At 33.9% G+C, this 22857-nt stretch overlaps 1 protein-coding gene across 3 annotated transcripts in view; it reads left to right on the forward strand.

Annotated features, from left to right (window-relative positions):
- LOC120629246 (putative inorganic phosphate cotransporter) overlaps positions 1-21803 on the forward strand; it is a 36700-nt gene extending 14897 nt beyond the window's left edge. The window contains exons 1-10 of one of the 3 annotated variants that reach the window (XM_039898119.1): positions 944-1062; positions 8400-8479; positions 10820-11019; positions 11722-11958; positions 12387-12596; positions 13517-13684; positions 13932-14148; positions 15447-15568; positions 16273-16389; positions 19715-21803. In XM_039898119.1, the coding sequence (XP_039754053.1) occupies positions 1010-1062; positions 8400-8479; positions 10820-11019; positions 11722-11958; positions 12387-12596; positions 13517-13684; positions 13932-14148; positions 15447-15568; positions 16273-16389; positions 19715-19933 (1623 nt within the window). In that variant the 5' untranslated portion in view covers positions 944-1009 and the 3' untranslated portion in view covers positions 19934-21803. Of the gene's footprint in view, positions 1-943; positions 1063-6770; positions 6976-8399; positions 8480-10819; positions 11020-11721; positions 11959-12386; positions 12597-13516; positions 13685-13931; positions 14149-15446; positions 15569-16272; positions 16390-19714 lie in introns of those variants that run through there. The other 2 variants (XM_039898121.1, XM_039898120.1) reach the window with 2 other exon arrangements.
- The last annotated feature ends 1054 nt before the right edge of the window (positions 21804-22857 follow it).

Genomic DNA, 22857 nt, shown 5'->3' on the forward strand with positions numbered 1-22857 from the left:
CTCAGCAGATTGCTCTTTTTAAACATAATGGTACAGTTTACAATGAAAAAATAAATATATAATAAATTTTCTATCTTGTTGGAGATGAGAGCGGAACCAGCTTCCAAGCAGCCTTGTCATTAAAAAATTCATCAATCGTATAGTCAGTAGTAACCACGATATATTAAGTTTGTTTAAACTTAGCAGGTCAAAAATTACCTTGGGAATCATAAAATAAAAACATACTCAGTCCCACAAACGACTTTTGCACCTTTCACAAACGATATGCAGACGTCACTAACTTATGTCCGTTTCGAGTAAAGTGGTTGTTTAAATCCACTTTTAGTTTATAAAGAGTAATTATTTGTCTTACAAATACTATACTATTAATATATTGTGAGGCTACCGTAAGTACCTATACCTATTTCTATAAATTTTTCACGGCTAATATTATACGTGCAGATTATAAAGTGTTTAATGGAATTTAATATGCCTCGATGTAATAAAAGAGGTTTTACCCTGTTAGTTAAGCTATGAATGCCTGTACTAAACTTTGTATAAACATTTTTTTTTATTTCCAAGTTTATACACACATGACCTTAAATACAGTAGGCAGTAGCTCTCTCATTATATAGTTAAATCTATCGTATCTAAAGGAAATCACTATCGTAATATTAAAAGTAATGTACAATTAAAGCCTCTTACTCTATGATGAATAAAGTCACAGTCGCAGAACATTATAATGATATAATATTAAACAATCCAACTCTGCTACAGTCGTATTCGAAACCGGTTGCCCGCAGTTTGAACACACAATTTACTTTTTTTTAAATTTATTTTTAGCAAACCCAACTGATAACCACTAAACATTATTAAATACAACAATTTACCTAAGTCTTAGTTAAATACTTAAAAACGTGCAACGCGTTCGTGCTGACATTGCCCGCTTCGATTTTATTTTATGACGTTACAAGCTTCGAAGTGTTGGTTGGTTTCAGTGAATAATTTCGTGTTTAGTGCATCATAAGTGATGGAAACAAGGACAAATTCGTATGATGTGGTTATCACCCCATTTCGGAAGAAGTAGGTGTATTATGTTTATTTAACTTTGTTGTCCATCTACGTCAGTTTACAATACGCATTCTTTAATATTTATCAAAAGCAACGTAGTTTCTGTCAATAAGCTTTATTATAATTCTTAAATAGTTTCAATGCGATTTCGTCCGCATACAATTTTTTATGAAAGTAATTTTTCAGATACAAACTTTCTTCCACTATTCTATACAATACACCTCGCGTTTCGTTAATTTTCTCGTCATGTTAAATACCTATATCGTTCCTGCAATATTCGGTTATCATAATATGCATAAATGATTTATCAGGTATTTCCAGACATTACCGCTTTCATACAAACAAAAATTAAACTCCCCAGTGTGATTATTTATTAATAGGTAGGTATAAATTCAACGATTTATTATGTAACTGATATGTGATAACCGTAAATTGCCACCTGAATGGAGAAATCCAGAAAATCTTTTAAACCTGGTTATTACTATGAGGGAACACACATATGCCCTTGTTGATTTGAACATGTTAGATCTATAATGCTAATTGAAAGTGATGGGAACATCTGAAATAATTTCATGGGATTTCATGCTATATTTTATATTATATTTTATAGCATCAAAATATATTGTAGGTATCATTTTAATTAAAACTGTAAGCTACAAATTCACATTTCCACAATTATCATATTTTTGTAGATTTGTAAATTTTCCAAGCTTACAAACGAACAAACTGAATTAGTAATATTTTGCATTAATTATTATTTTATGTACCTACGTAATTTTGCATCACGAAAAATTAAAATTTATCCTCATACAAATAATTTTATTTTTAAATAAAAATAAATAAACATGCTGAGTTTAATTTGGCTGCTACTGCTTTTAAGGCGACAGTCCACTAGAGATGAGCATGTATAAGTTATGTATTATATATGTAGCGGCTATAAATATATTTATTTTTATCGAGAAATTGTCAGTGCACAGTTTAAAATAGTCATAATAGAACCACAAAGACAGCGTTCTCACAGCATCAGACATAGCATCAGACACAGGAATGTTAACTGTTAAGTTTTATATCAGTGTTCTTTCCTTCTTTTTAAGACGAAGAAGAAGAAGAAGAAGTACTCTATTGCACACAAACATCAAAATTTGTATAAATAAAATAAAGAATAAACAAAAGAACAAAAATTGTAGACATGCAAAGGCGGCCTTATTGCTGCCTTATTTTTAATTATATTTTGAGAAGTTATTCCTTCTCCGTTGAAGCAAGTTAACTTAGAAAAGTTACAGGTGCGTGCTCTCGATAGTGAAGTCGAACCCACTAGGCTATCATTGTTTCACTGGGGTTTAAGTTTAGTTAAGTCGGCTATAGAAGAAAAAAATAACAATGGCATCTTCTCAAAAATAAACTTAAGATTACTTTTATACCCATAAGTAACCGTAAGAGAAGATTAAAGGAGACAGGTTAATAATATTCTGTTATATAAAAAAACCTCTAATTTGGCTAATATAAAACTTAAGCTCACAGCGACACATAATATATTTGGAAATTGTCATATTCGTTATATAAGAAGTGAATAAAAATGTAAATTATTGCATTCTTTAGTATAGGAGCAGAATATAATTGCTTTATTTACAACTATCGTAGCATATATTATAATATTTACTTATACGTTACGTATTTACTTTTCTTTTTGTTCTATGTCCTTTTTGTGGTGTGCAATAAAAGTATATTCATTAATTCATTCATTCAACTATCGTTATAAGGTTAGGAAAATAAAAACTAAGCGATCCTTAGTATGTAGCGTTGTATTGTACGAGAGGTATTGTGTATGAGAGGATTGCTTTATTCCCTTAAAAATCGTTATCATCATCATGTCACACAATGGACGTCCATTGCTGGACATTGGTCTTATGTAGGGAGTTCCAAATACCAGAGTGTTATGCAACTTGGGTCTAGCAGCTCCCTGCGGCTCGCTCGATGTAGTCCGCCCACCTCGTCAGGGGTCTACCAACGCTGCGTTCACCGGTGTGAGGTCACCATTCCAGCACCTTGGAACCCCAACGTCCAACGGTTTTCCGAGCTATGTGCCCGCCCACTGCCACTTTAGCTTCCGACTCTTTAAGCCATGTCGGCCACTCTTGTTCACATTGCCGATACTCAAAGCATGGCTCTCTCCATCGCCCACTCAGTGACCTTGAGCCTTCTTATAAGTCCCATAGTTAGTGACCAGGTTTCAGAGCCACGGTCACTGGCATCACTGGCAACAAGCACTGTTCGGAGACTTTCCCTTTATAATAAAAAAAGATTTTTATTCGTGTAAAGTACATCACACTTACCAATAAGATCGCTAAACATTTATTCTTTCATTATCAGATCTGAAAATGAAACGATGTTATTGCTTTCATCGCTTAGCATCTTCGTACATGTTTGATGGGAAGGCATCTTTACTATTCTGTATCACGTAGCGAAACTAATGCTCTTTGAATTACATCGCATTAAGTGGAATTTGTTTAGATACGGTTTGAATTGTAAAAGAGTTTTAAATGTGAGATCATTTTTAACGTGCGACATAAAACAGCTTTGACAATGCTTTTTGCTAAATAAGAATAGCATTTTAAACTTTATAAATGGCCATCTTTTTATGATATGTGTAACCAAGAAACTGTTTGTAATTTTTTAACCAAACAAAAATAGCTTAAAAAGCGGTGATAGTGGGTAAAGCTTCGCCTTTCCTTTCGTGGAAACCAAATTCGAGCCCCTGCACTAACTTTTCGGAGTTATGTGCGTTTTTAATTTAAGCAATTAAATATCATATCAAGTTTTAACGGTGAAGGAAAACATCGTGAGGAATTGGAATGTTTTCAACGGCGTGTGAAGTCTACCAATCCAGATTTGGCCAGCGTGGTAGACTATGGCCTTAACCATTCTCTCATTCTAAGTGTACGAGTGTTTTTTATATTGTTGTGTTATCACATTCAGTTAAAAAATGGAATCTCTCGAGAAAAGACTTAAAGACAGTTTCGATATTTAAAGTGATAAATCGTGTTACTAAGGTCATGATAGGGCCTTGCCAGATTAAGAGTAAGTAGCTTGAGATAAACATATTCTGATATCTTGAAATGTTGATAATATTATTGAGTTCTTCTCCACTTAAGTGAATCTTGGCCCATTGACTTGGAACTTTGTTTAGTTTCTTATTAATTACTGTGTTGTTGTTATTGGTGTTTGTTTTAATTATAAGCATTTTCAGCTTATTAATACCCTACAGCCCACAGCTCTCAAAAGAAAAAAAGACTATCACAATATGTTAAGGCATCGAAATCCCCCTTTGGAAATCGATTGTAAATAGAAGAATAATCGGTTGCAAGATAATTCTTTGTTTTGTTTGGCACCTGTAGAGTACAGCACATGCCGTACATTCGCAGAAAGTAGTCGACCTCCGAGAGTTATATCGATCGGTCCGCACCCGTGGCTTGTTGGCCAACACAGTCTGAATACAGAATCGCTTTTTGCTCACGTGCCCAAACTTGACTTTTGTATGGAACAATAAATTTCTTTACGGAAGGCGGAATAGGTGCTAGGACAATGATAAAATAGTTGTTTGTTTCAACGAATGTTTGCCTAAGCCGATTCCTATGCGTTCTTTTTTAGTCGGCAACGAAAATGACAATAACAATTTATCGGCGTCGGTAGCTAATATACACTTGATGAATTTTATAATGACAAGGTAGATGGAAAGCAGCCAGCATCGCTCTCATCTCCCGCAAGATAGAAAAATGGTTGTAAATGTTGATGTTAGAAAAGGGCAACTCCTGAGTTACTTTAGCGCTCTTCTTGGTAGAACTACGTCTAACACATTGAAGTTTTATCTAAGCATATGATAAATAATGAGAAAAACTTTCTCATTATTGATCATATGACAGATAGACCGTTGTTATGAAGTAGTAGAATAGGATAATCTACTTGGTGTACGTATGTAGGTTTCATATTCTAGCGTAAAAAGTATATTTTCAAAAAACCTATTCCTTATTTCCGATAGTAACATATAAAATAAATTCCTATTTCCTGTTGAAATTTATAGAAAACAAATCAAAGTCTACCAATATCACCAATTCATCACTGAACAATGCAGACTTTTAAAAGTATTTGTGAACAAACGTAAATTCCGGATTGGATACAAGGCAACGCGTAACACGATTAGCGATGTGTGTAGCCTTTCACTGGCCATGGCAAGGATAATTATCGATTTAGGTTTGCAAAACAGCAACTCTGCAAGCTTAAGCTTTTTAAACACTGTAATTAAAAACATGGAAGCCTGAGAACCTCTTCTGTCGCGCAATAACAATTTTTTCCTTGATTATTATATGTTTTGTTGTTTATTAGAATACGAAAGTGCAGTATAATATCACGATTAAGAAATACATGAAAGAGAAATTAAATATCAAGACTGCTTAATCTATTACCCTTTGGTACAATTCCACTACCACACTGTAACTACTCATTGTATATTGACAAATGTATTTAGCGTCATCCAAGCGTTTTTTGTGATAATAATTTAATTGTTGGTTATAAGCAACTTGACGTCATGGCAAATACATTGTGGCAAAAAAAAAAATTGCTGCTGTTTTTTAAATGAGAAATTATTTAAATAAGAACAAATTATTCAAAAGTTGAGCTTTAGTAAAAAAAAATATTATAAATTATGGAGAATGTGTGATCTTTTACTATTTCTTTTACCATAGAAACTTTTAACAAACGGGGAGTTTGACAAGATTAAATCACACGTAGATGGCATCTCCAATTTTAATATATGGAGGTATGCCATTTTTGAAAAAGGAAATAAGTAGGTACCTATTCAATAGAAAGACCACTAACTTTGTAATCAATGTTTAATAGGAATAAACGGGCGGCAATTATGCAAATGTGCATTCTCAATGTGTAATTAAACTCACCGTTTCTTACATCATTAATTTATTACCACGTGTATGTATAAATATATGGAAGTAAATGCAAAGGTTTTCCTTAAAGTTGAGCGAAACTTTTTCTTGAGATCGCAGGCAAGATCTTTGCTAAATTAATTGCCCTAAAAATATTAAAAGGACGTACCTACTTAAATAAAAGATCTAGAGTGTAAACCCTTTGACCCGGGAAAGCCTTATAACTTAAGCCTTATAGCTATAGAGTCCAAAACAGTTGACATCATACTCTTGGCTTCTATGGTGATTTATAAACTTCGCGTGACGGTTAGTACCATTTCTACTTTACCATTTGTTCAAATTTACATACTTTAAAAATGGGTACAAAATAGATTAATCATATAAAAGCATGCAAATAAAGTAGGCTTTTTGATTCAGTACAGAATTTAATTGACAAAAAAAAAATTCTATGTTTAAACATAGAATTTTTTTTTTTTTTAGACAATAATTAACAACTTTTGCGTTACTTTAGATACTTATGTGGAATAAGGATACTAAAAAGGATATTAGTACAAAAAATACCTAGATATGTTATTAAAACAACTAAGTAGGGCACTTATAGTATAATTGAGCTAGAGTTAAAACCTGATAGTTACATAAATGGCAATCAGATATCTCCAAACCCACTTGAGTCTCAGAGACTTTGTACTTATGTATAAAGATTATTGCAGTGATAAACTCGTCAAACATAATGTTATTTGTCGAGATAAAGCGGCACATCTATGTCACCCCTTTCAGTGATTAACATCCTTCAAATTGTTATTACTTGCAATGAAATACTACGTCCAATTCTGATTAGTATCGATGTTATTCCTTCAAGTGGTTAGTCGTTAGAAAAGTGTGACACTAGCAGATGAAGTTGGGTATTTCATTGTATTCAATTCGTGACTGGAGATACAATAAGAAAAGGAAAAACTTGTAGTGTAAATCCAATTAGTGGCAAACCGGCTGGGTATGTATTTATTAAACAAAAAGAAAACCGAGAAATAATATGATTTCACCTGATTACGGAAAAACTTTGTATTTACTATGTATACATAGACGTTTCAATGTAGCGTCATATAGGTACCTCCTTGTACATTGTTACCGTAGAACTAGTAGATATACATTGCTGTCCCTTTTGGGCCAATTTTGATAATCTTATTTATTATGGCCCACTCTTTGGCACAAGCGTCCTATAACATGGGAGAGAAAAAAATATAGGAGCTTCAGAACCTACACCCTGCTTGGTGTGGAGAGTTTGAAGGTCTAATTGCTTCCAATTATTTTGACATTTTTACATTTGTGGTGGTCGGTGTGGTACAACCGAGACAAACAACAGTGCTCTATCACTAGATCAACGAGTCGATTCATTCATCGACCGAGATATGTTTGATAAATGTGATATTACAAGAATTTTTTTTATTAGGCCTCAATTCTAATAGACTACAGTCTGTCTACCTGTGAAAGTATGCATCTGTAAACAAGGCGAGTCGGAAAGGAGATATCTACTAAACTGATATATTTCTCACATATTTGCAGTACTCATGATAGTTAAAAACTATAAATTCACATTTTTCCGGGTATCAACTCTTAGAAAGTTAACTTAATAAAATTTTTTGACGTCAGTTACAATTATATCATCCGTAGTTTACATTTCTTAGTAGTTCATTGCGAGTATAAAGTGCAAGTATAATCGTAGTAGTAGGCTGGTGTCATTTTCCGTATCAAAAATTATTTGTTTGGTACTTCTGCTAAAATCTCAGTACCAGACCCTCCTTGATGATGATGACCCTCCTTTCTTGAAAAAAGGTTCAAGCCGATAGTACTTTAAAACCATCGAGTAAGTAACATGTAAATTTGAAACAAAGATGATAAGACTTTGTGATGATATCGAAATAATTTATTTGGTGCTCTATTAAGAGGAAAAAAATAATATGTGGCACACTATATTTTATCTTGCTATCTGACATCAAAGTCATAGTAACTAGCAGGAGATAAATATCGCTATTGGTAAAATAACACAATATTTCAACCCAGCTTGGATAAAAATATTATCTATTTATTGATAAGTTGATTCTTCAACTTCAAAAAGTCATCAGATTTTGATATTTATTTTTGTTCAGAAACAAAATAATATCTATAATATTGACCTAAGGAGAAATAAAATATATTTTAATAAAAAAATACCTCTAATTATAGCCTCGATCTTCGGTCTTGTTTATTGATACTGTTTGGTATACCTTCGTGGTTACGAATATAAAGCCATGAACCCATCGTGGTAAAAAAAAAACGTTAAAAGAGTACCAGGCGGGCGCCTTAAAGCGCGTTAAATATTTGTTCCGAGGAACATTATGTAAATGTTCATATTATATATCGATGATTTTTCTATTTCAGATCTGACGTTACACTTGGCGCTTTATTGTATATAGTATACGTTGCAATGATACCAGAATGGCGACGGAGGATATCAAAATGTAAGTAATCTTGGAACAATTTCTATACCATAACTGCTGTCAAGGCTTCAGTATTTATTTCCTTTCTTATCGCACAGATGGGTTTGGATTTAATTAGCAGATACCCGTGTAACGTCAAAGGATGGGATATTATGCGGAGAATATATTTTTAACGGAGCTCTAAAAGACAGAGTTGCTCAATACCTCTAATTGTTAACTGATTTATTGGATTATTTTTAAAGAGTACGCTCAATCTTAAGTATAGTCTCATTTTATGAAAGAATTCAAGTAGGTACTAATGTAGTGGAAAAATGGAGGATGAAATTTCGTGATGTATTGTTATCTTTGTTATTGTATAGATTTTCTATGTAGTTTAACATAGGGACACTGTCGAACGACAACAAGTATTAAATCTATAATTGTGTCATTATAGTATAAACTAGCAGACCCGCGCGGGTTCGTCCGCGAATGAGTCGACTTAAAAAAATAGTCGTATATTGTCGCGGACTGCTTTATAGAACTTTAAAGAAACAACAATTCCGACAATTCTGATATTCTATACGATACTTCCGTCGTTTGGCGTAACGTTTACCGTTCACGCATCGCACGCATCAGAATCTCTCAAAAAGGATATTTTTTGCAGTTTTTGCAACATTTCTCTTTAATCATAGTAGCTATTGGTCGTAGCATGATGTTACGAGTATATAGCCATAATTGTTACAATAAATCCAAAAGAATAAATGAAGAATTTTGGACGTAATTCTTCACTGATCTCCGACAATATTCATCAAATCTTCATAAAAATTAGACAATACATACTTGGTAGTACACACTGTCAAATAAAAAAAGAATTATTAAAATTGGTGCAAATTTAACGGAGATATAAAGTAAAATTGATAAAAATTTTCATCCATTACCCGGAGGAAACTTATTGTTTATCGGGATAAAAAGTATAATATATGTTGACCCGGGATATCAGCTACCACTATACCAAATTTTATTTAAATCCTTCCAGTAGTTTATACGTGCTGCCCGGACAGACAGACAGACAGACAGACAAAAATAAATAAAAATCGGTTTTGGACTCAGTATCGATTATAAAAAATTCCCCGGTCAAATTTTTTTAAATATATTTAATGTACAGAAATCTTCCAGTTACAGTTCTATTATAAGTATAGGTAGTAAAAAAAATCTAATTCACAAAGGTCACAATTAGTAGGTATATAATCAGAAATACGATTGCGCTTAAGCTAATAATGATCTACGTATAAAATCATTATTCTTTATTCGAAGCGTTATTCAAAACGGACAGTAATGTATTGCTATGTTACATCTAAATCTTATTTAAAAGATTTAAAATATCGGGTATGTGCCAAGCTGGACATAATATTATAAGTAACATTTTTCCTCAGAAAATTGCGGTTTAGCTTGAAGGTCAATACGCGACTTCATAATTTTAATAGGTACTATATCAATTTTTATCTCCGATAAATTGTTTTCCTAATAAGGGGATAAAATTTTTGCAGCTTACGTTACTAGCGTATGTCATACTAGCTTTTGCCTGCAGCTTCACTCACGTTAAGTTCAATTTTTGATTTGGTAAATTTTAACTACGTACTACTAAAATATCAGAAACTTTCAGATACATTGTTCATCCCTATTTGATGTCTTTAGGTGTGGAATTTTTAATCGAAAACCTAAAACCAAAGTTTTATGGATGTAACTTGAATGGATTTTATACAAATTTTCATCCCCCATTTAACCCTTTTAGGGTTGGAATTTTCAAAAATCAGGCAGATGTCAAAGTTGTAATAACAATCTGTGCAAAATTTTAGCCCGATCCGTCAAGTGGTTAAAGCTGTGCGTGGATAGATCAGTCAGTCAGTCAGTCAGTCACCTTTTTGCCTTTTATATACATAGATTAATTAATAGCCAGGATTTTATTTTGTAATGTAAATCGAAAGAAAACAAATTAATGTACATATTACTAATTAACAATTACGTATATAAAACTTTCATTATAAAACTGTGTGTCGACGGCAGATCAGAATACAGTTGTCACCACCCCCAACTTTTCCCGCGGGTGTCATACGAGGCATCTTGAGAGAATATAACGGAGAACGCACAGTACCATCAGTTGGTAATCGCACAACCGACTACTTCTACCATCAACCCGTCTGTCCGGCGTTGTGATTAAGGGCAAAACCTAGGAGGAGTTTTAAGTTTAGCAGTGGACTGATATAGGCTAGCAATTGATTCATTAATATAAAACTTTGGGACTAGAAATATGACTCACATGTATTTCATTACATTTAAATTTTGATTTAAAATAATAAACATGTAAACATTTTCTGTGCTCAGTGTTCATAATTCCCCAGCGGTATGTCCTTGGGATCATGGGATTGCTGGCTGTGTGCAACGCGTATACCATGAGGGTGTGTTTGAATTTGGCTGTAACACAGATGGTGAATAACTCAAAGAGCGATTCTGCGAAGTATGATCCTGATGCTTGTCCAGATGAGAGTGAAATACTTGTCAATGGCACCGTTGCGCTTAAACCTGTAAGTGTAAATATATATATTTTTTATTTTGACCTCAATGTCAGTTACTACAACAGTACGTGAAAATTATGAACTTGGCTACTAAAAGTCCCCTGAACTACCACTTTGCAAAAAAACTACGGCGATCTCTTGCTATAAGAAATACTAAAATATATATGTCGCATGGAACCATAAATTTTTCTTGCTTAAAAAGTACCTTCTGTGCCAGATGATTATCATATCTGTAATCCGTCTAAATGTTATCTATATCTGTTTAGCTGTTCTGACGTGATTACGTAACAAGCATTCATTAAAACTTTCGCATGTCTTTATATAGATATTTTGTGCGAAGACGACCCAGTTGACAACTTGAAATCAAATAGATAAATGTCTTAAGCAAGTGCAATGAGATCCAACCTTTAAAAAAAAAACATTATAGTTTTTGTAGCACTCATTTTATAACTAAGTATGTTACGAATTTTAATTAGCTTACAAAACGTTACAAAAACTATCATGGCTACGATTACATTTAATGAGAAGCCGAAGTTTGTTACACCAAACACCTTCCAATAAACTGCGTTCCAACATAGATTTTGTGGTCATTGTAATACGTTTGTGTTTTTAACAATACCTGCCACCTAAATGTATACTGTCCATGACAAACCAAAAATTGGCGACGGGTAAATAAATGCATCAAAATGATTGGATACTTCTTTATTACAGCACGCAATCTTCGAATGGTCAGAATCAACGCAAGGGCTCATTCTTAGTGGCTTTTATTACGGATATGCTATTACTCACGTCCCAGGGGGCTACTTAGCCGAAAAGTATGGCGGCAAATGGACATTAGGAATTGGCCTTCTGAGTACTGCAATATTTACATTATTGACCCCAATTGTGGTCAAAGCCGGGGGAGCGACATGGCTCTTTATACTTCGTATCTTACAGGGGATGGGAGAGGTGAGAAATAATTATTTACCTTTTATATTATTATAATCTAAAGCATATAAATGAATATGTATAAATAAATAATAATAAGAGTGATTAATTACCCAATTCACAAAGAATTCGGATAATGAAACAGTTGGTAACTAGCTATGTTCATTCTTCGAAACCGAAGATAGTAAGCAAAAATTGTATACATAAGTTGGTTGTTTTTCTAAGTTCAGAAAGAATTTTGAACAAGTATTTGGTGTACTATAACTTATTTGTGTTTTACTTTGATCACTGTTTTTTTGCACCGAATGTTAATTATAATCAATCCACCCTAAAATCTTCAGATGGCACATCGAATTGAGAAGTGTAACTAAATTTAATATTCTATCATTAGGCATTGATTTAATATGTCTGGCATTAGGTTTTTTACGCTACTATCACTCTCTTTTCAGGGTCCAACAATGCCAGCTTTGATGATAGTACTGGCTCGATGGGTACCGCCACATGAAAGATCACGACAAGGAGCCGTCGTCTTTGGTGGAGCACAAATCGGAAACATCTTTGGTTCTTTTATGTCTGGTGTCCTAATGGCTGGAGGTGGAGACTGGGCTAACGTATTCTACTTCTTCGGTTGCTTTGGGATCTTGTGGTTTATATTTTGGGTAAGAATAATTAAAATTCGCTTCATAAAGTTTTTCTTACTTTTTATAGCATCATTGGGTTTATTCATTAAGTTGAAATTACCTGTTTGCCAGTTTTTGCTTAGAATACCTACTTATAATTGCTCGTTGCCTCATGACTTAATCCGCGAGGTTAACGAAGTTAGAGTAATCCTGTTTAAATATTTACATTCCATCTGTTAGTGATTCTGATCTAGTTTGTGAGGAATATGATGTCAAGCATTGATTTAATATGTTATATTTATTTCAAATATTTATTATGTCTTGCTGAGAAGCATCATGGTTTTTTTATGACAAGAAATTTCTGATTGATGATTATGATTAATTAGTGTAAGCTGCCTGGTTGGTATTTACCTATTAAACTATATATGTCGGATTTTCGAGTTTCATTGAATTATTATTATTAGATATAGATATAGATAAAGTTTGTCAAGAAATCGTCACTGCAGTTAGAAAAATGGAGTAATCAGCTGATAATCCGATGATGATATAAATCCAATAGCGTCAAAGACTGCGTTACGCCGTTGGTTTAGGAATAACATGTAGTATTGCCAGCGATAGAACAGCACACTAAGTCAAAGCTCTAGATGCTATCTTTGTGATAGCAGTCGGTCTTCTTTAAGTTGAGAAAGATGAGATTATTATCCAACGTGAACTAAAATCGAAGTAAAACATTTTCACCATCATTGTCATTACAATTATCTACATATTGCCGCGCACGCGGCTAACTATGGGGCCGTAATTCACTTTGTTGATGTTTCACCTTTCTTCGTTACACGAAATGATGTATAATTTAAACGCACATAGATATAGAAAAGTCCTAACCACTAGGCTATTGTAGCGCTCGACAATTCACAAAAATTAACGCACTGTTTCATTTCATTCTTAAAATGTTTTTACAGAGTATATTCTGCTACAGTACACCGAACACGCATCCTTTTATATCAGATGAAGAGTTAAAATATTTGAACGAGACAGTAACGAGCGCAGACACTTCTAGTGTCAGGGATCCCGTACCTTGGAGAGCGATTGTGAGATCAGTTCCTGTTTGGGCCCTTTTGTTTGCTGCTGTAAGTTATTTTTATAATATTATTTAAAAGTAAGTATTGCTACACACAAACACAGAAACACACACAACATATTTATAACTTTCACAATAAATGACAATTCTTACTGAACTACTACTTTTAAAGTAAATATCTCCAATTAAAATGATATACTCAATAAGCTCTTTTGAAATGTCTATTCTATCGGTTAGTGACTACTATAACTTAATCAGGAAAGAATTTAATTAACTCTTTTATTAAATGATTCCAGGTTGGCCACGACTGGGGCTACTACACAATGGTCACAGACCTGCCCAAGTACATGACGGATGTGCTGAAGTTCAACATTGCGACGACGGGTACTCTGACTGCAATCCCCTACCTTGCTATGTGGATAAGCGCTTTCTTCTTCGGCTGGATCTGTGACATTTGTGTAAAGCGCGAGTGGCATTCTATCAAAACTGGAAGAATTATTCACACGACTATAGGTATAATATATAATAACTATATATACTTATTGAATCCCCTTATTAAGAAAAGTGGCGCAACGTCCGAATTGCAATTAAGTGTTCTGTCACACTTCAACGTTATGCAGCGTTTTGGTACACTTCAACTGATATAATCTTTGAAATTTTAGACCGTAAAAAACACTGTAGGTATAACTTTTCCGAGGTAACGCCAGGTTGTTTAATTAGGCCTCTATCCCCTTATTAATAAAAGTGCTGTAGCGTTTTTTGATTTTAAATTTAGCGAATTTATTACCATACCAACCCGCATACCCGAGACTACCTCTCATAGGAGATAGAAAGCCTGTGCTCAACACGGAAAAAGTTGCCGTAGTTAAGTTAAGTTACGTTAAGTTACTGGATTTCGTTACCTACTTGTGGTTTGACCTTTGTTGACCTTTGTTTTGTATTTTGGCGTCATTTTGCATACAAATAGTTAGGGGAATATAGGGGAAATAAAGGGTTCTTGAAAACTGGTGTTGCCCAGTGTGTTTCTCGCTAATATCCTACACTGCACGTATTAAATTGTTGGCTAAATGCGAGTTGGATTTGCAGAATAGGTCTGTACCAAAGTGTATAATTGGAAACATTATTAATGCAATCGATCGAGCAAATGGCACCAAAAAAAAACGTTTTTTTTATGAGAATACTCTTGAATTTTTTTAATGTGGCGGTCTCCACATTAAAAACTAGATGGCACCAAGAAGTGACCGAAATGATGATGATGATGATATACAACTTCCAAAGGTGAATGGCCGAACCTCGGTTCCCGAGCACTAACACCCGCTCGGAGGATGATCTTCCTATTAGTACGGTCGAGCACATCAACACAGCTTCCGTACTAAAATTTCAATAATGCAGTCCATCTGTCCATCAGTCTGTCCTCGGTGCAGAGTCAGTTCAAATGGTATCACTTGTGTCGGGTATGGTGCAATCTGCTTGGTACACGTATGTCTCGGGCCGGGTTTTCACAAGATATAAAGCATATTTAAGCATTTAAAATATTCGTGAGCGATACAAAATGTGATCGGTATGAAACCTCAGAACTTACGTAAAATTTTAGTAAAGTATCCCCAACTAATTTCAAATAAGTTTAGGTTCCCCATTCGCATCGCTTTATGTTATGTACCACATCAAGCGAATAAGCTCATGAACTACCCGTAGCAAGTTCAAATTTAGTTAGGGGTACTCCAACGAAAGTTCACGTAAGTTTAGCTATGATATCCATTCATTTTCCAATATTATCTGTCCATCGTCTTATATTCCACAAATTGTTCCAGCTGCAACTGGACCGGCCATTTGTATTATATTAGCCTCATACGCGGGATGTGATCGCTTTGCAGCTGTCGCCTACTTTATCGCATCTATGGCCTTGATGGGAGGATTTTATAGCGGCATGAAGGTAAGATTTGTCTTACGGAATGTTCTCATTATTTTATGCATAGAGCGGTGATAGCCTAGCTTAACTATTCCAAGCGACGTCTGATTTATTTTAGGGGTTTTAACGTTAAGTGCTTTAACGATAAAGGAAAAAATTGTGAGGAAATCTGCATGCTCGAAAATCATACGCAATTTTTTCAAATGCATATAAAGTCCACCAACCCGCACTTTGCTAGCGTGGTGGACTAAAGACTTTATTTTATTCTGAGACGAGACCTGTTCTCATATCCTCTCACCCATAGCCTAAAACAGTTAATTGCTGGAGTGCCAGTCGCTTGCAATGGAATGGTTTTTCCTTAATCAGACACGCTGGTGATGTCTGTCAGTTAATTGTAGTAGTATCATTGACGACGCTGCTGCTCTTTTCCATCATGTTCCCTAAGTCGCCTTGTACGAAACCCTAGGGAAGAGTTGTGGTGGTGACCACTGTAATCTGATCTGCCATCACCACACCTCACATGCGAGTAATGATGACAAAAATGATATTTTAATAATGATGATTCGGGTATATTTTTGGTTAAACTTTTTATCACGTTACTCTGTATTCGAAAGTGTACAAGAACCAATATGCATAAACAATTCTATACAGCACTACTACTAAACCATTGCATAGTCTAGTTTCCCTATGAGAATATTTGTAATTTATTTACCTATTATATTTTTCAGGTGAATGCTTTGGACTTGGCGCCTAACTACGCCGGTTCTTTGACTGCGATGATAAACGGAACTTCCACCATATCGGGAATTATCACACCTTATCTAATTGGATTGTTGACACCTGATGTAAGTGTTTGTGGCTTTAATTGATGTATCGATTGCAACTTAACAGTAATGTTTAACAAACGCCGCTGCCTTATTATCTTGAAATGTTTATTAATATTACATTACTGACTAGGCCTGCAGTAAATTCATTGATGGAAAATTTTATTAGGAAGATTATTTCCGAAGAGTTTTTAAAATTTGCCAATTGGTTGCTACTGCTATTTAAAAAAAACCGTCACTAACTCTTGATCGTTACTTTAAAGTCAAAGTTAGCTACTTAACCCCGTTAACTCAGACTATAGCTGGCGAGTTCATGCTTTTATCTTTGCCATGTGCGTAGGCGAGCGATAATGATTGGTGGATATAGAGTACTAACAGGGAGTAATTTATGAGAATCACAGAACACTAATGAATCTTTATCCCTCCCTAAACAAACATCAGTTAAAGATAACATTCAAAACAAAAGGTTACGCTCGCTGCGCGCGTGGTAATCATAAATTTAAAATTAAAAAATAAAATATTTTTTTGAGGACTTGACTTGAAAATAAACAAAATATTTGCAGAAAATAAAAATGAAATAAAGTTTCGTAATTGAGTAATAAATATACAATAACTAAATTAGTAAAAATGCGGTAGCCTTGAAGGGGCATGGCGGCATAAGTGAGCGACATGCCATTTCCCGTGACGGCAAACAGGTCGATTTTACAAACAAGCCGTGCCAATAGATGTTTTATAGAAGTCAAAATTACTATAACATTATAGTAATTTTGACTTTAGCTTTTATGCATATTTGAGCCATGATAGTTATATCGGCGAAGGCTTCGTAGCAATAATACGTTTACTGATATTGATATTTCGAAGCCAATGTCAGTCGCAGGATGTTATCAACTTTGTTCCCTTCGCAGCTAATACCTTTCAGTTTAGTTTTGTGGTGAACGCAGATAATGGAAGGGACGGAAATGTTTGCGCCCAACTTCCCTAGGCGAAATTTGAAACAGTTAACCGAAGTACTAACTCGTAATAACTTTAGGCAACGAGATTCTTAGAGATAGTAATTCAATTCAAACAGTTTCATCGGTGTTTGTCAGCCTTTCAGTAAACGGTTAGATGTTGAACAAGATAATTATTAGAAAAAAAATATTTACAGATACTTAGATTGAGAACAATTTTGACAAGTAACATTTTTTTTTTAAATTTAAATAACTGAATCTAAAAGCGTAGGAATATAATATAGAAAGAACTATCATATTTTATTCATAAGATAAGTGTGCTATTTGCCATAGGGTCATTTGAAATAATTATCTTATTTCAGATTAAATAAGTAAACCTCACGTGTTTATCTTCCAAAATCTAAATTTTGCCTATTCATCTCTAGGAACCTTTGTATCTCCGGTAAATTTATGTACACGTGCAATGTAGAGGGTAAAGCTAACGAATCGATAGTGTCTTACAAATACGTTAATAACGAAGCGTTCGAGATCCATGCCGCATATTTTATTTATTCCATCCTGTGTAGTAGAGACCAATATTTATTGCTCAGTGAACCGAACATGTAACTCGAATGGACATTTTGATGTGTGTGGACTAAGTCTTTATGACATTGAAATCAAAACTACGCGTCAAAGGCGTTTGTGACATTAATTTACATGATTAAAAAAAAATCGATTGTCTGTAAATTCGGTTTACTGACGATAGTTAAACGTGACAACGTCATAAGAGAATACTGATGGAATGGTTGCATTTTTCAAAAGAAAATTTAAATTTTATTTGTTTGATAGATATTTTGTATGGTACTTTCTTTATGAAAGTAGATAGATCGAAATCACAATTGAATTGATCAAGTTACATTTATTTGTACGCATGAATACAATTATGTAATTTTTTTTAACAATGTACATAGTTTCTATCATCATCGTTGCTATAAACAATTGACACCACATTCACTTTTCACTGCTCTTCATACTTGACGAAAACATGTAAATGTGTTATTGTACGATTGTGCCTCTTTGTCTCGCTTGCACTTCAAGTCTTAAATGGAACGTCTCAGAGCGAGGTAACGCCGCATGTTGTCATGTTTTTTCGTGCGTGCAGCCGGCTCCATCGAATTATAAGACGTTGTCACGTCAAAAAATAAGTGTTTAAACATATCAGGGCTTGTGGGTACGACAAAGCAGAACATTTTTATTTTTGCCTTCATCATTATATACACTACAGAGCATGGGCCACCCACACATGAGAAGGGTTTAGACCGTAGTCCACCACGGTGGTCTAGTGCGGATTGGTGGACTCCAACCGCCTTTGAGAACATAATAGTGAACTCTTAAGCATGCAGGTTACCTCACGATGTTTTCCTTCACCATTGAAGCAAGTGATATTAGAAAAGCATAGCTTAGAAAAGTCAGTAGTGCGTGCTGGGTTTCAAACTCGGCCCCCCGGAAGTAAATATACCTCATAGCTTCAAATTTTATACAGTTTTGAAAAATTGATCGATTGCTATTACTCTTTAAATGATTTTTTTGCTGACAGTTGACGTGAAGACTGTTGATTCTGCTGACTCTCCTGAGTCGTCACTATAAAATCAAAAAAAAAAAATAAGGATCATTATAAATTAAAACTAATAATTTATTTGTTTAACATTTTTATTTTTTTGATTGTTTCACTTTTGTTTTAATAATTAATAATCATACATATATATTGTTGACATTAATCTTACATTGACATAGTTAGGTTTTTTTATATTTCTTTAATATCTACTTTAATTATACGCGCGGCTGTATCACCGCTTCACTATTAATATACTCTATTATATTTTATAATTCAGCCTATTTATGCAATAAATAGTTCATTAAATTTTAAAATATACTCAATGGATTGATTTGAAATTTGCATACAACGTCTTTGTAACTTTTTAAATACGTTTATCCACAAGTTTTAACGAGAACGGAAATTAAACGCAGACTAAAGCGAAGCGTGGCCGAGTGAAGCTAGTGTAAAATAAATATATATTATACAAAATACCATGAGAGAAGTTAGCCCTCTTTGGGTTAAGAGGTTAAATGCATCGTTTGTTAATTAAGAACAAGGTAATAAATACTTTATATTGATAAAGTATTTATTACGCGCAGCACAAATAAAGATGATAAAAGCGAAAAGGAAGCAATTACCCATTGCACAGTATTTTTAGTGCGATTGATCTAGATCTTTGTGGGCTAACTACAGTGATGCGGTTATATTTTAATTTTACAATCTGCTATAATTGACGTGCGTTATTTAATCAAAGTAGAGTTATGAAAACAGTCGAATAGAGTAATTTCAAAAGCAAATTTATTGTTTTTTTTTTTTGCAGTCGACACTAGTACAATGGCGATTGGCGTTCTGGGTGTGTTTCGCAGTGCTTGTCGGCACCAACGTGATTTACTGTATCTGGGCTGATGGCAAACAACAATGGTGGGACGATGTCCGGCAATACGGCTACCCGGCCGACTGGAAACATGGTCCTCTCAAAATGGCCGACACAGACATGGAGAAGAACAAAAAGAAAGAAGCAGAAGGCACGGCACTTTAATGTGCCACTAAAGAGAAATGATAAAAAATACGATTACTCAAAGCTAATTTATTGTGAGTTTACTTAAGCTGTTTTTTCTTGAATTATGTGATAAACACAACTGGTAGGACGATGTCCAATAATACGGAAACATTACCAGCTCTAAAGACGGTCTTTTCGAGAAGATGTCCGTTAATACGGCTAACCAGTCAACAGGAACCATGATCCTCTCAAAATGGCCGACATGGAGATATACAAAATAAAAAAGCAGTAGATACGGCACTCTAGCGACACTAAACACAATTTGCCAATATATCTAACTGTTATTATTTAAAGCATTTTTTGAGGTTTACGTAAGCTTTCTCTCGGTGCCATTTTGTGATATACCTAATTAAATTATGGTGCATTCAATTACCTAGTTTATGAAAATAATGAAGAATTTTGAGGAACGTTAATAATATACATATTTTTGCCGTTATTGGGTATTTAAAAAACCTCCGATTTATAATATAATTCACTTAAATTCTTATACCCCCTGACATTACGTTTTGATTTTATTTTTGCGAATAAGCCTCGTCTTACAAAAATCAACCTGTGATCCATTTTGTTTGGTATATTACCTATTATGTTAATTAAATACCGTGTACAGTAAAATTTTATATGTAATAGTGTAGTTATTTAATTAAGTTTAATTTAGTGTGAGCATTATTTTATCAATATACGCGTATTGAATGATGATGTAGTTTAAGATGGAACACACTTATCTACGAGGTAATAAAAGTAAAATGTACATCATACGAGAAATAGGTCGATTTTGCTTTCGTTTCGGTTTACGGTGGAATGTTCAGTCCCTACCAAAATGTAAGAACAAAGACAAACTAAAGGAGATAATTACAGATAACTTATTTTCTATTTTCATATAAATAACTATAAAACTTTGTTTTTGCTTACATTATGGATAACGGGGATTGAACAGTACAACCAATACGTATACGAGTATTTGTGTACTCTATAGCTTATAATATTACTCTTGGTCAGAGGGACGGATTGCGACCGGGACGTACAGATCGCCAGTATTAAAAGCTCTTAATAGTGGTTTGATTGTCTAAATAGAACTCAATTATTGCGAGTGAATATGTCATACTAAAGGTACAGTGCAGTCAAGGATTGGTATAAATCGAATTGGCACCAATATGTAGGTATGTTACCTCGAATCAAATCGTAGAATAAAGTTCTCTATTTCTGTAAATAATCATTCTTTTAAATGTATAAATGAATACAAAATTATTGATGTATTCACAACCATATACATCATGTTGGGTTCATTTATTTATTTTCTATTTTTCAATCCATCTTACACGTTTAACTGTTATCAAAAGTTGCCATTGCGCAAGCCACACAGATATGTTGTCTGACCTTGACATGACGCAGATGTCTTGACTTTTCATTCAAATACCATCCAACATAGATTGAAATAAGACAGTTTGGTGAAGAACAATTGGAAGTGGCGTTGTACAAAAACATACTTCTTTCCCAATGGTCTCTAAATATATTCCCTAAAATTTAAAATATATAGGAGTACATGATAAAAGTAACGTTTTTCCGTTGTAATATTTTTTAAAGTTGTACATGTATTACTAAACCCATTTTTATGCCATAGTATTATTCCTGTTTTGTTCGTATTTATTGGTTATTCATGCTTAATATTAATTAACCCCTTCATGATTTTTAAGTCAAAAAATTTTACGTTACCGTACTTAACAAATTTATTTATTTGGATACATAAACTATATTTAATAATTACCATAAGGTAGGTATAAAATAGAAAAATGATATACTTACTTGCAAATATTGTTAACAAAAACACCTAATAAGTTATAAGTTTTAGACATTTAAGCGATAAATTAAAATAATATTGTGATAGAACATTTCCTATTCTAATAAAATATTAATTATTATACCATTTAAATAAAATAAAATGAAAGTTAAGTGTCCCTTAATTTATTTATTTAACACCTTTTTAATTGTATTGTGGTGTTGTGTTTAATTTGAAAATTGAATTATTGTAAAAATACAATATTTTAAATAAGCCTCAGCTGATACGGAGGGTTACCAATTGTCAGTTTATTCGTCTCCCGATCACGAGGTTCTTCGTTAGATTCCCAATTGATTCCAGCTTGTGCTAATATTTGCTAGGGTTTTTTGCCAAGAAATTCTCAATAGCTTACTTGTATTTAAGATATTCTTTACATTCCACCCTCGGAGAAAACGTAAAACTTGTGACAATAAATTAAAGGTCAGCAACTCAAATTGGAGCATCCTTGATCTAAATGAGACAGTGTCTCTCCAGTGAGACAGAAGCCCTGTCACCAGTGGCCCATTAATATGCTGAGGAAGGTAATGTATACTCTTACAAGTTTCCTATTTATTGTTTTGCTTAGCGCTTATCGACATTATTATCAAACCCATTACCTCAAATTGGAAAGAGCCCATGCGGCCAAGAGAACATTATAGAGATCTCTCCGGAATGTAGATTTCCACTCGATGATTTCCTTTACTAATTCCCTAAAACGCACATAGCTCTGAAACGACCCGGGATCGAACTCGGTCCCTCAGAAAGGGAAACCGAAGCCTTACGCACTAGGCTACAACCTAAAATATAAAAATGTAGTTTCGGGAAAGGCTGGAACGAGTTATTATGATACGGTTTTAAGAGACCTTTAGTAAAACTACACGTTAATGCATTAGCGTTACTCGTAGTTCACTCAATTACCCGAGACGTTTGTATAGTCATCAAGATGCAAAGCAACTATGCCTTTTGCAAATTGATGAAGGACAGCGGTTTTTACACAACACACACACAAAGTGCATGCTTTGTTAAGACTTGATTTTATGTGGAAATTGTTGTTACAATGTGGACAGCAACCAGACCAAGACCTTTAAAC

This window comes from Pararge aegeria, chromosome 14, assembly GCF_905163445.1.
Source record: "Pararge aegeria chromosome 14, ilParAegt1.1, whole genome shotgun sequence".
Classification (NCBI taxonomy): Eukaryota; Metazoa; Arthropoda; class Insecta; order Lepidoptera; family Nymphalidae; genus Pararge; species Pararge aegeria.